Source organism: Kogia breviceps, chromosome 10, assembly GCF_026419965.1.
Source record: "Kogia breviceps isolate mKogBre1 chromosome 10, mKogBre1 haplotype 1, whole genome shotgun sequence".
NCBI lineage: Eukaryota > Metazoa > Chordata > Mammalia > Artiodactyla > Physeteridae > Kogia > Kogia breviceps.
The window spans coordinates 54,703,851-54,719,007 of record NC_081319.1 but is presented as its reverse complement, the minus strand read 5'-3'; the positions used below and the strand labels follow the sequence as shown (position 1 = coordinate 54,719,007).

Here is a 15,157-nt window from a genome sequence, read left to right as displayed (position 1 = left end):
GGGCTTGTCTGGTGTCCATGCAAGTGTTTGCACCGTGTGTGGTGTGTGGGAAGCGGAGGAAGGTGGGTCCTTCAGGGCCGCCTCTGGGAGCACAGCAGGCACAATATTCACGTCACCCCAGCCAACCGGGCCCCCAGGCTGGCTGACTTCCAAATCCCTGGCCATGTCGGCCTTTGAATAGCAGCTGACACACAGCAGCCAGCTGAGCAAGTATTTTCACAAGAGGAGAAACACAACCCCAGCTTGCTGCAGGCTGTGAGGCAGACAAAACATGCAAAAGAATCAAAAGGAAAGGAGGGAAGAAATAAAGGAGGGGTGGGAGAGGAGTGAAGAGAGCCTGGGATTGCAGCCTTCATCTTCCTGCATTTCCAGGCAGGATAATTTGGAAGGAAGGCAGATATAAAAGTCAGGGTTGTGCCCAGGGGAAAACCGCCAACAACTTCACGGCTCTATGAAGTTAGAACCACGATCAAAACAGCAGCTGCAGACCAGATGCTGACTTTCAGGGAGTAAGCATCTCCGCTGCCTGGGTCCCCTCTGAGCTCCAGAGCCGGAGACGGCAGACTTTCTTCTGAGAGAGAGCCTCCAGCCAGACAAAGAGATGCTGTGGGGCTGGGATGGGGCGGTGGCCCTCAGTGAAAGGACTGCAGGGAGGACGGGATGGGGGTAGGAAGAAGAGCAGAGAGATCTAAAAGTTTCTTAGAACAGAGGCTGTGTGAGGCCCTCAAGGAAATCCCAAGGTCCCTGTTGCGCCTGTAGGGAGGCAGCCAGCTGAGGCCCAAGAGGGAGCCTGGTCCCAGCAGGTGGTCCTGCCGTGGCGATGGGGCGTCTGCCTTGGGTTGGGTGCCTCGGGCCCTGGAACAGGAGCCCGAGCTGAGCATTCTGTAGGAAAAAGAGGGCAGGAAAAGCCACGGAGAGAAGGAACAGGCAGTGAGTCAGGAAGGGGAGGGAGCTGATGACCCCTGTGCTAGCAGGCAGGTCACCACGGGGACAACCAGGGCATGATCCCATTGGGGACCCTGGCAGTGCACAGAGCCCACATGCACCTCAGCATCACACCCCCGGCTCAAGGAAGCCCGGTTTATCTTCCAACCCCCATCTGCTGCTGATTGAGGGCTGCCCTTGGGGCACGTTGGGAGGATGAACCCCAGTCGCCGGCCTGACCCTCTTGGACTTGAGCCAGCGTGGGTGCACAGGGTGAGTGCTGAGCGCTGTGGCCAGCATCCTAGGGTAGTGAGCGTGCCCTCGGCCGGCATCCGTGGTTCAGCATCCGCGGATCCAGCCACTCACAGGTCTTGTAGGGTGTTTACAGTCCATGGTTGCTTGAATTGTGGATGCAAAGCTTGCATATACAGAGGGGCAAATATGGGGCTTGTGCACCTGCAGATGTTGGTATCTGCCTCTGGTCCTGGAACCAACGCCCCCACGAGTACTGAGGGAGGACTGTGTTAATGATGGCCAGCACTTGCGCTTTCTCTTGTTTTGTGGATACAAAACTGAGGCACAAAGAGTCGATGTCTCTTTTCCAAGTCCTCATCTCTAGTTTATGATGGGTCTGGGGTAAACACAACGAATAATACCCTTACTTATGATGCATACCGTTAGCACTTTTTTTTTTTAAGTGCTAAACTCGATCTTACTCTCTAAGCTGTTTGCTTTTTTTTCTTAGAGGCATTTCCAAAATTTTTAAAAGATGGTATTTATTTTAAAAGATGGCACTCTCTGAACTGACCCCACTTACCTTTTGACTTGCTTTCTTGCAGTCTTCACATTATTTGATCAAAGGCACAGAAAGAAAAATGCAACAGTCTCATTTTTCTCCATCTCCACCACCATCAGCCTTATCCCAGGGGGAGCTCTGGAGCATGAACTGCACAGTAGTCATCTCCTCTAGAGGCAAGACAGACTGTTAGACCTCCTGTGTTGACCCAGCAATCCCACTACCAGGCATATACCCAGAGAAAACCATAATTCAAAAGGACACATGCACCCCAATATTCATTGCAGCACTATTTACAATAGTCAGGACATGGAAACAACCTAAATGTCCATCAACAGAGGAATAGAAAAAGAAGATGTGGTACCTATATACAATGGAATACTACTCGGCCATAAAAAAGAGTAAAATTGGGTCATTTGTGAGATGTGGATGGACCTAGAGACTGTCATACAGAGTGAAGTAAGTCAGAAAGAGAAAAACAAATACCATATATTAATGCATATATGTGGAATCTGAACAAATTGGTCTATACGATCTTATTTACAAAGCAGAAATAGAGACACAGATGTAGAGAACAAATGTATGGATACCAAGGGGGAAGTGCGGGGGATGAATTGGGAGATTGGGATTAACATATATACACTACTATGTATAAAACAGATAACTAATGAGAACCTGCTGTATAGCACAGAGAACTCTACTCAGTGCTCTGTGGTGACCTAAATGGGAAGGAAATCCAGAAAAGAGGGGATATATGTATATGGATAGCTGATTCACTTTGCTGTACAGTAGAAACTAACACAACATTGTAAAGCAATTATATCAATTAAAAAAAAAACTTCCATGTTAATTCATCATTGGCTACAGACTGCCCTCCAGGCCAGGAAGCTCCCATCAACCAAGGGTAATTCTCCATAGAAGGGAGAAATTGTGAGCCCTTACAACTCAGCATTTGTAGCACCTCGGGGCTGGTGTTCTTGGCTTGGTAAAGGGGGTCTAGGCAGGCTGCCAACCACATCTGCTATGGCAGCCAAAAGAGTTGGAAATGGAGAGTCAGTGGACTGATACATTATCTAAGGAGCAGTTTATGTCATATGCAAATCATATTACATTATATTACATTATATTACATTATATTATATTATATTATATTATATTATATTATATTATATTATATTATATTATATTATATTATATTATATTATACATACCTCAGGGCATGGCACCAAGACAGCATCATTATTTGATTAGATTGAATTACAGGATAGCTCTGGAGGGGGACATGGAGGTCATCTAGTTCAGCCCATTCATTTTATAGAAAAGAAGATTTAGGTCAGAGTAAACCCTTACTGGGAACTTAGCTCTTGCCTGAATTCAAGCCAGCTCATATTTATTGAAAGCCTACTGTGTATAAGGCACAATTTCAGCAGACACAAAACTCTGTCTCTGCCTTAGGCCTTAGGATTTTACAGTCCAGTAAAAGATAAGGGACTAGAAGAAAGAAATACGGTGTATAAATACTATGCAAATCAAAGTTCAGATCTCACCCCAAGAGCAGTACAGATTAAGTGCTATGGGCACTTGAAGGCAAATGCAGACACACAGAAGGATGATTTGTGCTTGTCTCAAAGTGGTGGAGGAGGGGAGGCCTTCATCCCAACTAAGGAAAAAGAAAATACCCTGCCAGCTCTTCTAGTTGGGTGAGGCAGAAAAAAGATAAATATGCAAGTAAGGTTCTGGGAAAGGGGGAAAATCAAATAAACAAGAACAAGCCATCTCTTTTCAAAATGTCATTTCGCCTTAAATGCTTCTTCAATTCTCAGCCTGGAAGGGCAAATTATTGAAAGTTTCACTCATTAAACAGGGTTATTTTGAAGTAAAGGCCAAAGGTCCTATTTATTTTGGAGGAAAATGGTGAATCCAGCCCACTCTTCCCTTTTGGCTCAGGCATGTTTTAGTACTGGAGTGATTTTATTTTCTAAATTGTCCTGTGATGCACTAACATGGGTATTGTCCCACCCACTTAAATTAATAGATGTTCTAATATTCACCCAGAGTTTATGCATTGGCCACTTTGGACAGGATCTAAGATTAATTAATTCATTCGCTCAACAAAGCATTTATTGAGAGCCTGTTGTATGGGAGGCCCTGCCATGGGTGCCAGGAATACAAGCATGAGAAAGGGACTCTGAACCTGCCTGCAGACGCTCACCATCTGGTCGAGTGAGACAGATAAGCAGTGGCTGTACACCCTGAAACAGAGCTCTGCCCCAGATGTCTAATAAAGAATGGCTCTGGGGATATTCAAGGAAGCTTCTATAAAGATATCGACCATAGAACAGGAGGGGTGATCAAGATGGCAGAGTAGGAAGACCCTGAGCTAACCTCCCCCATTGAACATGTCAAAACTACCACTACATATAGATCAGATCTCTCTGAGAATGACCTGAAGATTAGCAGATCAGCTCTTCTACAACAAAGGCTATAAAGAAAGAACCACACAAAGTCAGGTAGGAGGCAAGGACAAGTGATCTCATCCAGACCCACACCCCTACTGCATGACCCAGAAAAGGAGGGAGTATCACAAGCTCAAGGATCCTCCCTGGGAAGCAAGAGGTTTGAGCCCCATATTAAGCGCCCCAGCCCTGCGGTCTGGCACTGGAAGATGATCCCCCTTGGCTGGTTGGAAAACCAGTGGAGCTTACCAGAGGACTGTAAGAAACCAAGACCCCACTCTTGAAGAGCACACAGACAGATTTGCTTGCTCCCTGCCCCAGAGCAGAGGTAGCACCCCAGGAAAAGACATGGTCCATGCACTTCAGATCCAGCTCTCCCACCAAAGCCACAAAGGGCACATGCAGACTGCATAGGGATGCACACAAGGATATGCCTTCAAGATCAGGATAGATAACTTTTTCACTTAGTCAAAGTGAGAAGACAGAGGATTCTATTTCAAATGAAGAAACAAGATAAAACCCTAGCGAGACACAGATAAATAATTTACCTGACATAAAGAATTAAAAGCAATAGTAATAAAAATACCTTGATACAAATGAAAATAAAAACACAACTTTTCAAAAATCTGTGGGACATAGAAAAAGCAGTTCTAAGAGGAAAGTTTATAGTGATACAGGCCTCCTACTTCAAGAAACAAAAATCTCAAACAACCTAACGTTCTACCTAAAAGAGTTAGAAAAAGAAGAACAAACAAAGCCCAAAGTCAGCAGAAGGAAGGAAATAATAAAGATTAGATAAAGATTAGAGAGGAAACAAAATAGAGATCGAGAAAACAATAGAAAAGATTAATGAAACCAAGAACTGGCTTTTTGAAAAAAGAAACAAAATGGATAAACCTTTAGCCAGGCTCACCAAGAAGGAAAGAGAGAGGACCCAAATAAACTAAGATATTAAGGTGGAGAAGTAACAACTGATATCACAGAGATACAAAATATCATTAAGATAATACTACTAACAGTTATGCCAACAAATTGGACAACATGGAATAAATGGACAAATTTCTAGAAACATACAACCTGCCAAGATTAAGAAGAAACAGAAAATTTGAAGACACCAATCACTAGAAGTGAAATTGAATTTGTAATTTAAAAACTCCCAGCAAACAAAAGTCCAGGGCTGGATAGCTTCACAGGTGAATTCTACCAAACATATAAAGAAGAGTTAATGCCTTTATTTCAAAAACTATTGCAAAAAAATTGAAGTTGAGGGAACACTTCTAAACTATGAGGTCAGATTTACAATTTACAAATTCTAAGAGGTCAGCATTACCCTGACACAAAAACCAGACAAAGGCATTATAAAAAAAAAGAAAATTACAGGCTGTTATCCCTGATGAACATAGATCTTCAACAAAATATCAGCAAACTGGATTCATTAGTACATTAAAAAGTCTCATACATCGTGATCATGTGGGATTTATTCCAGGGGTTATGGATGTTCAGTATCTGCCAATCAATGTTTTACAGTACATTAACAAAATGAAAGAATAGTCATATGATCATCTTAATAGATGTAGAAAAAGCATTTGACAAAATTCAACATCCATTCATGATAAAAACTCTCAACAAGATGGTATAGAGAAAACACACTTCAACTTAATAAAGACCAATATGATAAAGCCACAGCTAAATAACATTATACTCAATGGTGAAAAGCTGAAAGGTTTTTGTCTAAGATTAGGAACAAGACAAGTATGCCCACGGTTGTCACTTCTATTTAACATATTATTGGAAGTCTTAGGCACAGCAGTCAAACAAGAAGATATAAAAAGGCATCCAAATTAGAAGGGAAGAAGTAAAACTGTCACTCTTTGCAGATGACATGAAACTATATGTAGAAAACGCTAAAGACACCATCAGAAAACTATTGGGAGTAATAAATGAATTCAGTTAAGTTACAGGATACAAGATTACTATACAGAGATCTGTTGCATTTCTGTACACTAATGATGAACTATCAGAAAGAGAAGTTAAGAAAACAATCCCATTTATAATCAAATCAAAAAGATTAAAATACCTAGGGATAAATTTAACCAAGGAGGTAAAAGACCTATACTCTAAATACTATAAGACATTGAAGAAGGAAATTGAAGATGATACAGATAAATAGAAAAATACCCCATATTCATGGAATAAAAGAATATTGTTAAAATGTCCATACTCTTCAAAGCAATCTACAGGTTTAATGCAATCCCTATCAAAATACCCATGATATTTTTCACAGAACTAGAACAAAGAATCCTAACATGTGTATGGAACCACAGAAGACCCTGAATAGCCAAAGCCATCTTGAGAAAAAAAATTGGACGGATCACACTCCCTGACTTCAGATTATACTACAAAGCAGCAGTAATCAAAACAGTATGGTACTGGCACAAAAACAGACATATAACACAGCTCAGTGGAACAGAATAGTGAGTCCAGAAATAAACCCACACACTTTTGGTCAATTAATCTACAACAAAGAAGGCAAGAATATACAATGGGGAAAAGACAGTCCCTTCAATAAGTGGTACTGAGAAAACTGGACAGTTAAATGTGAAAGAATGAAATTAGAACACTTTCTCATACTACATACAAAAGTAAAATGTATATGTGTGTACACACAACACACACACAAAATGGAATATTAGCCATAAAAAAATGAAATTTTGCCACTTGCACCAACATGGATGGTCCTGGAGGGTATTATGCTTAGTAAAATAAGTCAGACAGACAGAGAAAGACAAATACTGCTTGATTTCACTTACATGTGGGATCTACAAAATACAGAGAACAAACTATGGTTTCTTGCCAGAAGGGTTAGGGGTGAGGGGGATTAAGAGGTACAAACTACTAGGTATAAAATAGATAAATTACAAGGATGTAATGTACAGCACAGGAAATATAGCCAGTTTTTTATAATAACTTTACATGGAATATAATCCATAAAAATATTGAGTTACTATGTCGTATACCTGAAACTGATATAACGTCATAAGTCAACTAACTATATACTTCAATAAGAAAAATTAGAAGAAAATCAGCAACCTGAATTTCCCTTAAAAAAAGAAAAGATTTTGTCCTTAGTTGAAACCTGAAGTCCTAATGAAGTGTTTACATCATCCTTCATTATTTTCTTTTTAGCAAGTATCACTGAAGGAAAGTTACCTTTTTAAATTTTGTTTGTTGGTGTTATTAGTCTCTCTCCTCTGTCATCTAAAACAGCATTTTCTGAACCTCTTTTTCATTATTACTATTGCAAGGAGCCTTTGTAGACATTTTTTTCTTAATCACTACTCCTCATGATTTTTCTCCCTTTGGGAAAATTATACATGATATAAAGTTCACCAGTTTAGCCATTTTTAAGTGGTTACAATTCACAACTTGAGTGGTACAGTTCGATAGCATTAAGTACATTCACAGTGTTGTGTAATTATCACCATTATCCATTTCCATAACTTTTTCATCCTCCCCAACTGAAACCCTGTACCTATTAAACAATATCTCTCTACCTCTTCTCCCCCCATTCCCTGGCAACCACTATTCTGCTCTCTGTCTCTGTGAATTAGCCTGTCCCAGGTACCTCATATAAGGGGAATCATACAATATTTGTCCTTTCGTGTCTGGCTTATTTCACTAAACATAATCTGTATTGTAGCATCTATCAGAATTTCATTCCTTTTTTTATGGCTGAATCTCCCCAAGAAATTTAATATCACATATTAAATCTATTTATGTACTGTGGACCTTTGTAGGGCCACAAACCATTGTAATATGTAAGATTTTTCTACCTCCCAAGAACCAGGATCGCCCCATTGAGATGTCTGCATTAAAACCTGAATCCCCTGACCTTGTTCTCTGCTCTGTCCCCAGCTGTTAGGACATCGTGGGCACTCAACAGTCATGTGTTGAATACCTCTCAAGCTCCTTCCACAACCCCTCCTTATATTTGAACCCACAAGAATTAAAAATTGCCCCTAGTGTAATCACAGGTGCATCACACTCAGTGTCTTAGCTGTGCACACCCTTCTCAAGGGCCCTGTGTTTGCCTGCTCTCTCCAACAGAAGTGAAGGATTATGAGCCTCCATTCGGTTCCAAGGTGCGGGAGCATCCCTGTGTCGAAAGCATGAAGGACAACGTGTTGAGAGATCGAGGACGGCCCGAAATCCCCAGCTCCTGGCTCAACCACCAGGTAAGGAGTGACTGTTGCGAAGGGCAAGTAAAGTTCATCCAGAGTCATATCTTAGGTAGGAGAGAATTCCTGCCTATTGGGCATCAATCTGAGGCAGGTCCCTTTGTTTTCCATGACCCTGTTCACTTTTCTTTATAAACAAGTTTCAGTACAGTGGGATGACCTTGTTATTGCATGTTCTACCGACCATTCAGAAAGGGCTCACACAGAATCATTTGACGGGCATTTGTCATATTGTCCAAGCTGTCTTGCTTCTGAGTTAAAATATGTTGTTTGCAGCCTGTGCCACTCACCTCTTATAGGGAGTTTATGTTTTGTTCCCTTCTGGGTTCCAAATGTTTTCTTCTGGGAATCTTCAGCTCTGGCAGGAAATACTTAGTGAGGAAGAAGGGGTGTTTGTCAGCCACCTGGCCCACAAGGGGCTGCTGTGCGCTCAGGCTGCGGCAGGTGTGTCGAGAAGGAGGAGGCTGGGATAAAGGAAAGCACAGAAGAGCAAAGGGCAAGGGAACAAACAGGAAATCTGTCTTTCCAGAACTTCCTAATGGCTTCTTCTTTTTTTTTTTTTTTTTCCTTTTAAGCAATGGTAGGTAAGGCCATCCATCCATAGCAGGGCCAGTGGTTCTGACATACAGGGAGACCCATCCAAATTCCCCTCATCAAAATGCCCCCAATCAGAGGAAAAGAAGGAGGCATAGGTTGTGAGAGCTGGGGACTGTCAGGCACAGCAGGGAAGAGCTGTGAATGAGGGAGAGGGGCCTTGTGCCCATAGCTCACTGACAACACTGTCCTTTCCATTGACGTAAACCTTCTATGGCTGCCTTTGGCTGAATTCCCTTACCCAGGGAAGGCTGGGGCTAAGTCATAGGTTTCCTAAGGGCAAGGCAAATAATTCAGATAAGAAACAGAAACCACAAGTCAGGTGCCATCGAGGAGACAGATGGAGCAGGAAGCCTGGTGTGTGCCAGCCCTGGCCAAGAGCCACTTCAGCGGACAGACCCTGATAAAGCTGGGGGAGAGCGTGGACCAGGCCGTGGCCCAGGGCTTCTCCCTGGGTTTTAGGAAAGCCTCTTTGACTTTGAAAATGCAAGACTATTTTGTGTTAACTCTGAAATCAGAAGGCACTAGTATTGTTTCTTTCAAACTCTTGTTGCCTCCTCTCCTGTACTGTTCTTCTAATGAAGCCATCATTCATGATGATAAAATTCTGGAAAGAATTTGCATAATACATTTTTTCTCTTAATGAGATTTGTTGCCTTATTTATTTCAAGTTAATGCTTAATATTTAATTTAATTTACTGCCTGTAATTACAGTGCCAGAATAAAATAAATGTTACTTGTGTACCAACAATAACACTCTACTCTTAACAGGGCCATCAATCAATACCACCAATTAGGTGAATTACACAATTAATTCAACATCATGAACTCACTCACAGGGCGGGAAGGGAAGGTCAGGTTCCTAGGTGTGTGGGGAAAGTTGTTGGTTAGGCTGCAAACAGGAAAGTGCCATTCTCAGGGCAGAGTTGGGATGGATTGATCCATCCCACCTGGCCACTCGTGCGAGGGGACACCAGTGATACGGTTGGGCCTCTGATTGGCAAGAGCACAGTCTGTTTCCACCTATTGGGCTATCTAGTTAATCCGTTCCTGCTTTACTTCCAAAAAATGACTTGAAATAACAAAAATATTTGCAATGCAAAATAAAAATTAAAGCCATGAAAGAAGACCCTTGTCACGCATTGTGGGCAGCATTTTCTGGATGGGCCTTTTGAATGGGGCCTTTATGGGGTTAGGTTGAACTCTTTGAAACAGCCTGCAGGACCTACAAAGACAGACAGGGTCCAGCCTGATGGAGGAGAGGAGGGGCCTAGCATAGGGTCTCCTCAGCAGCTGCTGGAAGATGGGACGTGAACCCAGAAAATGCAACCAAACCAATGCCTGGACTTCACTCAGATATTCAGTCCTGTTTACATAGGAATGTGTACATGATTCCAGCTCTTAAGACTCTCTGGAAAAGGCAAAACCATTAAGACAATAAGCAGATCAGTGGTGGTCAGGGGCTGAGGGGGAAGGAAGGAGGGGTGATGAGGTAGAGCACAGAGGATGTTTAGGGCAGTGGCCTTCTGTGGATACTGTGATGATGGACACATCTGCCAGAATCCACGTCCTGTACATTACCGTGAACTGTATTCTGGTTGACTTTGGTTGATAGTGACGTGTCAGTGTCGGTTCACCGATTTTAACAAACGCACCACACAGATGCAAGGTGTTGATAGCTGGGGAGGTTGTCCGCGAGGGTGGAGGGCATATATGGAAACTCTCTGTAATTTCCACTTGACTTTGCTATGAACCTAAAACTGCCCTCGACACTAAAGCCTAAAGCTGTGCCCCTCCCCACCAAACAGACAGGTGTGAAATGGCATTAGAAGCCCACTTCACGGGAATTTTCAGGATTGGGGATGCTGCTGTGCCCCAGAAGCCTACTGGGGGGCCTTGTGCTGTGTCTTCATTTCCCCACTTCCTATGATCAGATGGCCCCGGAACGCTGGCCGCCTGCAGCTGCAGTCAGATGGTGCTGGGGCCTGGCCTGCAGGCAGGGACAGAGCGATGGCGGCAGAGACAAGGCAGGGGCTGCCTTGCCCCCAGGAGCCGCCATCCCCTCTCAGAGACCTGTGGACCCTCTCCCCCTGCAGGGCATCCAGATGGTGTGTGAGACGCTGGCCGAGTGCTGGGACCACGACCCCGAGGCCCGACTCACGGCGCAGTGTGTGGCTGAGCGCTTCAGTGAGCTGGAGCATCTGGACAGACTCTCGGGCAGGAGCAGTTCGGAGGAGAAGATTCCCGAAGACGGCTCCCTGAACACTACCAAATAGCTCTTCCGGTGGCTGGCCGAGTGTGGCTGCCCCTGTGGCCAAAGAACAGAGGCAGCAGGAAGCTGCCCCTGAACAATGCTTCCTGGAACCCCGGGGCTGCTCCCTCCCCCCGAGCTGGGGAGGGGGTGACAGGAAGCGTCCTATGTCTTTGACTTTGTCATAGGATAAGCTGTGCTAGCACTTCCTCAGGAAATGAGATTGATTTTTACAATAGCCAATAACATTTGCACTTTATTAATGCCTGTATATAAATATGGAATAGCTATGTTTTATATATATCTATATATGTCTATATCTATCTATACAGCCATACTCTAGAAAGAGGTGAGGAAAAAGATCAAATATGCCCAAGAAATGGGTTGGATGGGCGAGCTTGGCACTGAGCACAGAAGGAAGGGCTCTGGGGCAGCCTCAGCACTTGGCAGTAACTCGTGTGCTGGGCCTCTGAGCACACAGGAATTGGGGGGTGGGGGTGGGGGGGGCGGTCTTTGCCTTCAGAGAGAGGCTCTAGGTCTCAGAGCCTGCTGTGGCCAAGTTGCACTTGCTTTTGCAAAGTAATAATTCCCTGTACTGGGTCCTGTTCTGGCCATGGAGCTGATTGGAGTCGCACTGTTTGGGGACCAGACCCTGGGGTCCCCGTGTGCCATCATCTCTCCTGGACTTGTCACCGGAGCTTCACGACCCACCTCTCGTTTGTGAACCTCCTTCCTCAGCTAGTTCAGAAACTTTGCCCCATTTCTAATTGCTTAAATGTTTTAAGCCCCATGTTTTACCTTCACAGGCTACAGAAAAATCAGGATACATTTCCCCACCCATGAAATTGCCACACCTTCTACTAATGAGAAATTGTTATTTTTTAAAAAAATTCCCCCCCATACCTATGTTACTGTTCCCTGTTTCCTAAAAGGGAACAACAGGTCTCCCTTCCAGGTTCTTTATGTTTAGTTTCTTATCACTCTTGGTTTCAGTCTCCAGCTTTCTATGCAACACTAGTAGGTTCTATGCTCTGGGCTTCAGGGGACTCGAGCACATTTTAGCCAAGGGGAAAGTATTTGAGCAGCACAGCACTGCCACAGTCAGGAGTCTCCTCACGCACTCTGAACGTGTGTTTTGCTTGGCCAGCACAGTGTTTAACAAAATCGAGGCACTTTTTAAATACCTGGAGATTTTGCAAAAAAAAAAAAAAAAAAAAATTGGATCCTCAAGTAAGACTAGAGAGCAAATGGTTTCCAGTTCTCTCTGGTCCACATCATTCACAGACGCAGGTGTGGACACTCTTAGAAAGCTGCTCACTTCCTCCATGAACGTTTGTGTTTCCCACCCACCCCCACCCCAGTCTGCGAGTTAAACCTGCTTCCAGCCAAGGGCCCCTGTGAGAAATGTGCCTCCACGCACTCCTCTGGCTATAGAGTATGATTTTGATTCCCTTCCTGGGGTTAAGATTTGAAGCTGGGCTTCGTTTGGACTAATGGGGACCTCCTCTGGGTGGTCCCTGTTAACCCAAATCTCTTTTGCTTGTATTTTAAGAGCTTCCCCCTCTGCTTTCAGAGGGAGCCCTTTACTCCAAGAAGCTGTCGTCATGGTTACTGGCCTCAGTCACACCTGCCTTCCCAACCGTTGCAGAATTTGAATGTGGGACACAGTAGTCCCACGTACAGTTAGGAAATTTGTGTCCACATGGACAAGAACAAAGAATGTGCTTTACTACTCCATAGGAAACTCGTTAATCCACAAACAAGTGTTAATGCTGCAAATAACAATTTTTTTTTAATGTTTTTGAAGCTTATTTTCAGCCAAATAGGAATATTGGAGAGGGACTGGCAGTGACCAGCTCTGCTTGGGTTTTGGAAGGTCTCATCTCATTGGGGTTTTAGCAGATATGCTGAAGTTTGGGATTAGGTGGAACTTTTAGGAACCCTACTCGGTGGGGGTGGGCTGAGAGAGTTAAGGTAGTTTGACCCGCAATGCCGCGGAAGTGCCCAGAAATCCCCTGCACTTTAGGGCTGGTGAGGCCGTCCCAATAGCTGTTGCTCATTGACCTCTAGTGGTGAATTTCTAGAATACTGGTCCATTATGGGATCTTCCAAGAGTCAAAAGAGCTTTATCACTTATGGGTGGTCATCAGCATAAACTGGAATGTAGTCTCAGACGATACTGTGGCTTGTTTTATGTTTGTTTCCCTTATTCAAGAAAAAGACCAAGGAATATCATTCTGTAGTTCCTAAAAATACTTTTTTCACTACTCTACATAAAGGGAAAGTTTTATTCTTTTATGGAACACTTCACCAGTACTCATGTATTAAAATAGGAATGTGAATGCTATATACTCTTTATATCAACTGTGTCAAGCACTTATTTTCATTCTATGCATTGTTTGTCTTTTATATAAATAAAATGTTTATTCGATTGAATAAAACAAAAATACTCAGGTCAGCTTCCTGCCTCCTGTTTCCTATTCATAGGGGTCCACGAGCCTTCATTTGGTTGTTTTGCAGTTTGTGCAGAAAAAGCCACAAGACAAATCCTCTCCAACTTTAACACATTCATTGTCTTCTTCAACTGACAGTGTCAGGTCCCTGTTTTTAAAAAAGCAGTCACTTCAGTACTGGGAGACGTGGCAGATGCTGGTGGTGGCTTGCCCCTGATCCCAGGTCCGGCACGGTGTCCCTCTACATCCCAGACCACCATCTCCCCTGTCCCCGGGTCCCGGGAGCGGCCCGCATCCACACACGGCTTCTCTCGGTGTGCAGCCGGCTCCGCGCATGCCCACTTCTCCCTCCCCACTCAACAATTAACAGCCTGCCACTATCTCCACCCCCACCCCCGCCAGGTGTCACGCTTCCTCCCTCTTCCTTTCTACCTAGCACCCCATCCCACTTGGAGCTTTTTCATTGAGGTATAATTGACATACGACATTGTATATTTCAGGTATACAACATAATGATGCAATATTTTGTATGTACTGTGAAATGAACACAGTAAGTCTGGTTAACATCCGTCATCATACAGAGTTAGAGGATTTTTTTTTTTTCTTGTGATGAGAACGTTTAAGATCGACTTTCTTAGCAACTTTCAAATATGCAGCACAGTATTATTAACTATTGTCACCATGCTGTCACACATTACATCTCCAGGACTTATGTTATAAACTGTAAGTTTGTACCTTCTGACCCCCTTCACCCATTTCATCCACTCCCCACCCCCTGCCTCTGGCCACCACCAGCCTGTTCTCTGAATCTCGTTTTCTTTTTTTTTGTTTTTTCCAATTCCACATATAAGTGAGATCATATGGTATTAGCCTTTTTCTGACTTATTTCACTAAGTGTGATGCCCTCAAGTTGTGTTCATGTTCTCACAAATGGCAAGATTTTATGTTTTTATGGTATGGCTGAAAAACATTCCATTGTATACGTACGCCGCTTTTTTTTAATCCATTCATCCATCAATGGACACTTAAGTTTCATGGTTATCTTGGCTTTCGTAAATAATGCTGCAGTGAACGTGGGGCGCAGATATGTTTTCAAGTTAACGTCTTCATCTTCTTCAGATAAATACCGAGAGGTGGAATTGCTGGATTGTGTGGTAGCTCTATCTTTAACTTCTTGAGGACTGTCCACACTGCTCGTCTCCATAGTGGCTGCACCAGTATGTGCACTCCCACCAGCAGTGCACCCGCTCCACAGCTGCAACAACCAGAAATGTCACCAAACATTGCCACATATCCTCTGGGGGACAAAAGTCGTCACTCTCAGCTGAGAATCACTTAGCTGGATGACAGGGTCCTGTACTACTGCGGGCATTAGTTGTAGTGCTGTTTTAACTAGTAGCTTGGCAGTTTTAGAGGTTACTAATTTTAGCAGTTTCCTGCTCCTC

At 43.6% G+C, this 15,157-nt stretch overlaps 1 protein-coding gene across 1 annotated transcript in view; it reads left to right on the top strand.

Annotated features, from left to right (window-relative positions):
- TGFBR2 (transforming growth factor beta receptor 2) overlaps nt 1–13,717 on the top strand; it is a 102,665-nt gene extending 88,948 nt beyond the window's left edge. Inside the window, exons 6-7 of the mRNA XM_059077351.2 lie at nt 8,284–8,411; nt 11,105–13,717. Coding sequence (XP_058933334.1) covers nt 8,284–8,411; nt 11,105–11,284 — 308 coding nt within the window. The 3' untranslated portion in view covers nt 11,285–13,717. The remainder of the gene's footprint in view (nt 1–8,283; nt 8,412–11,104) is intronic.
- Nucleotides 13,718–15,157: the final 1,440 nt, after the last annotated feature.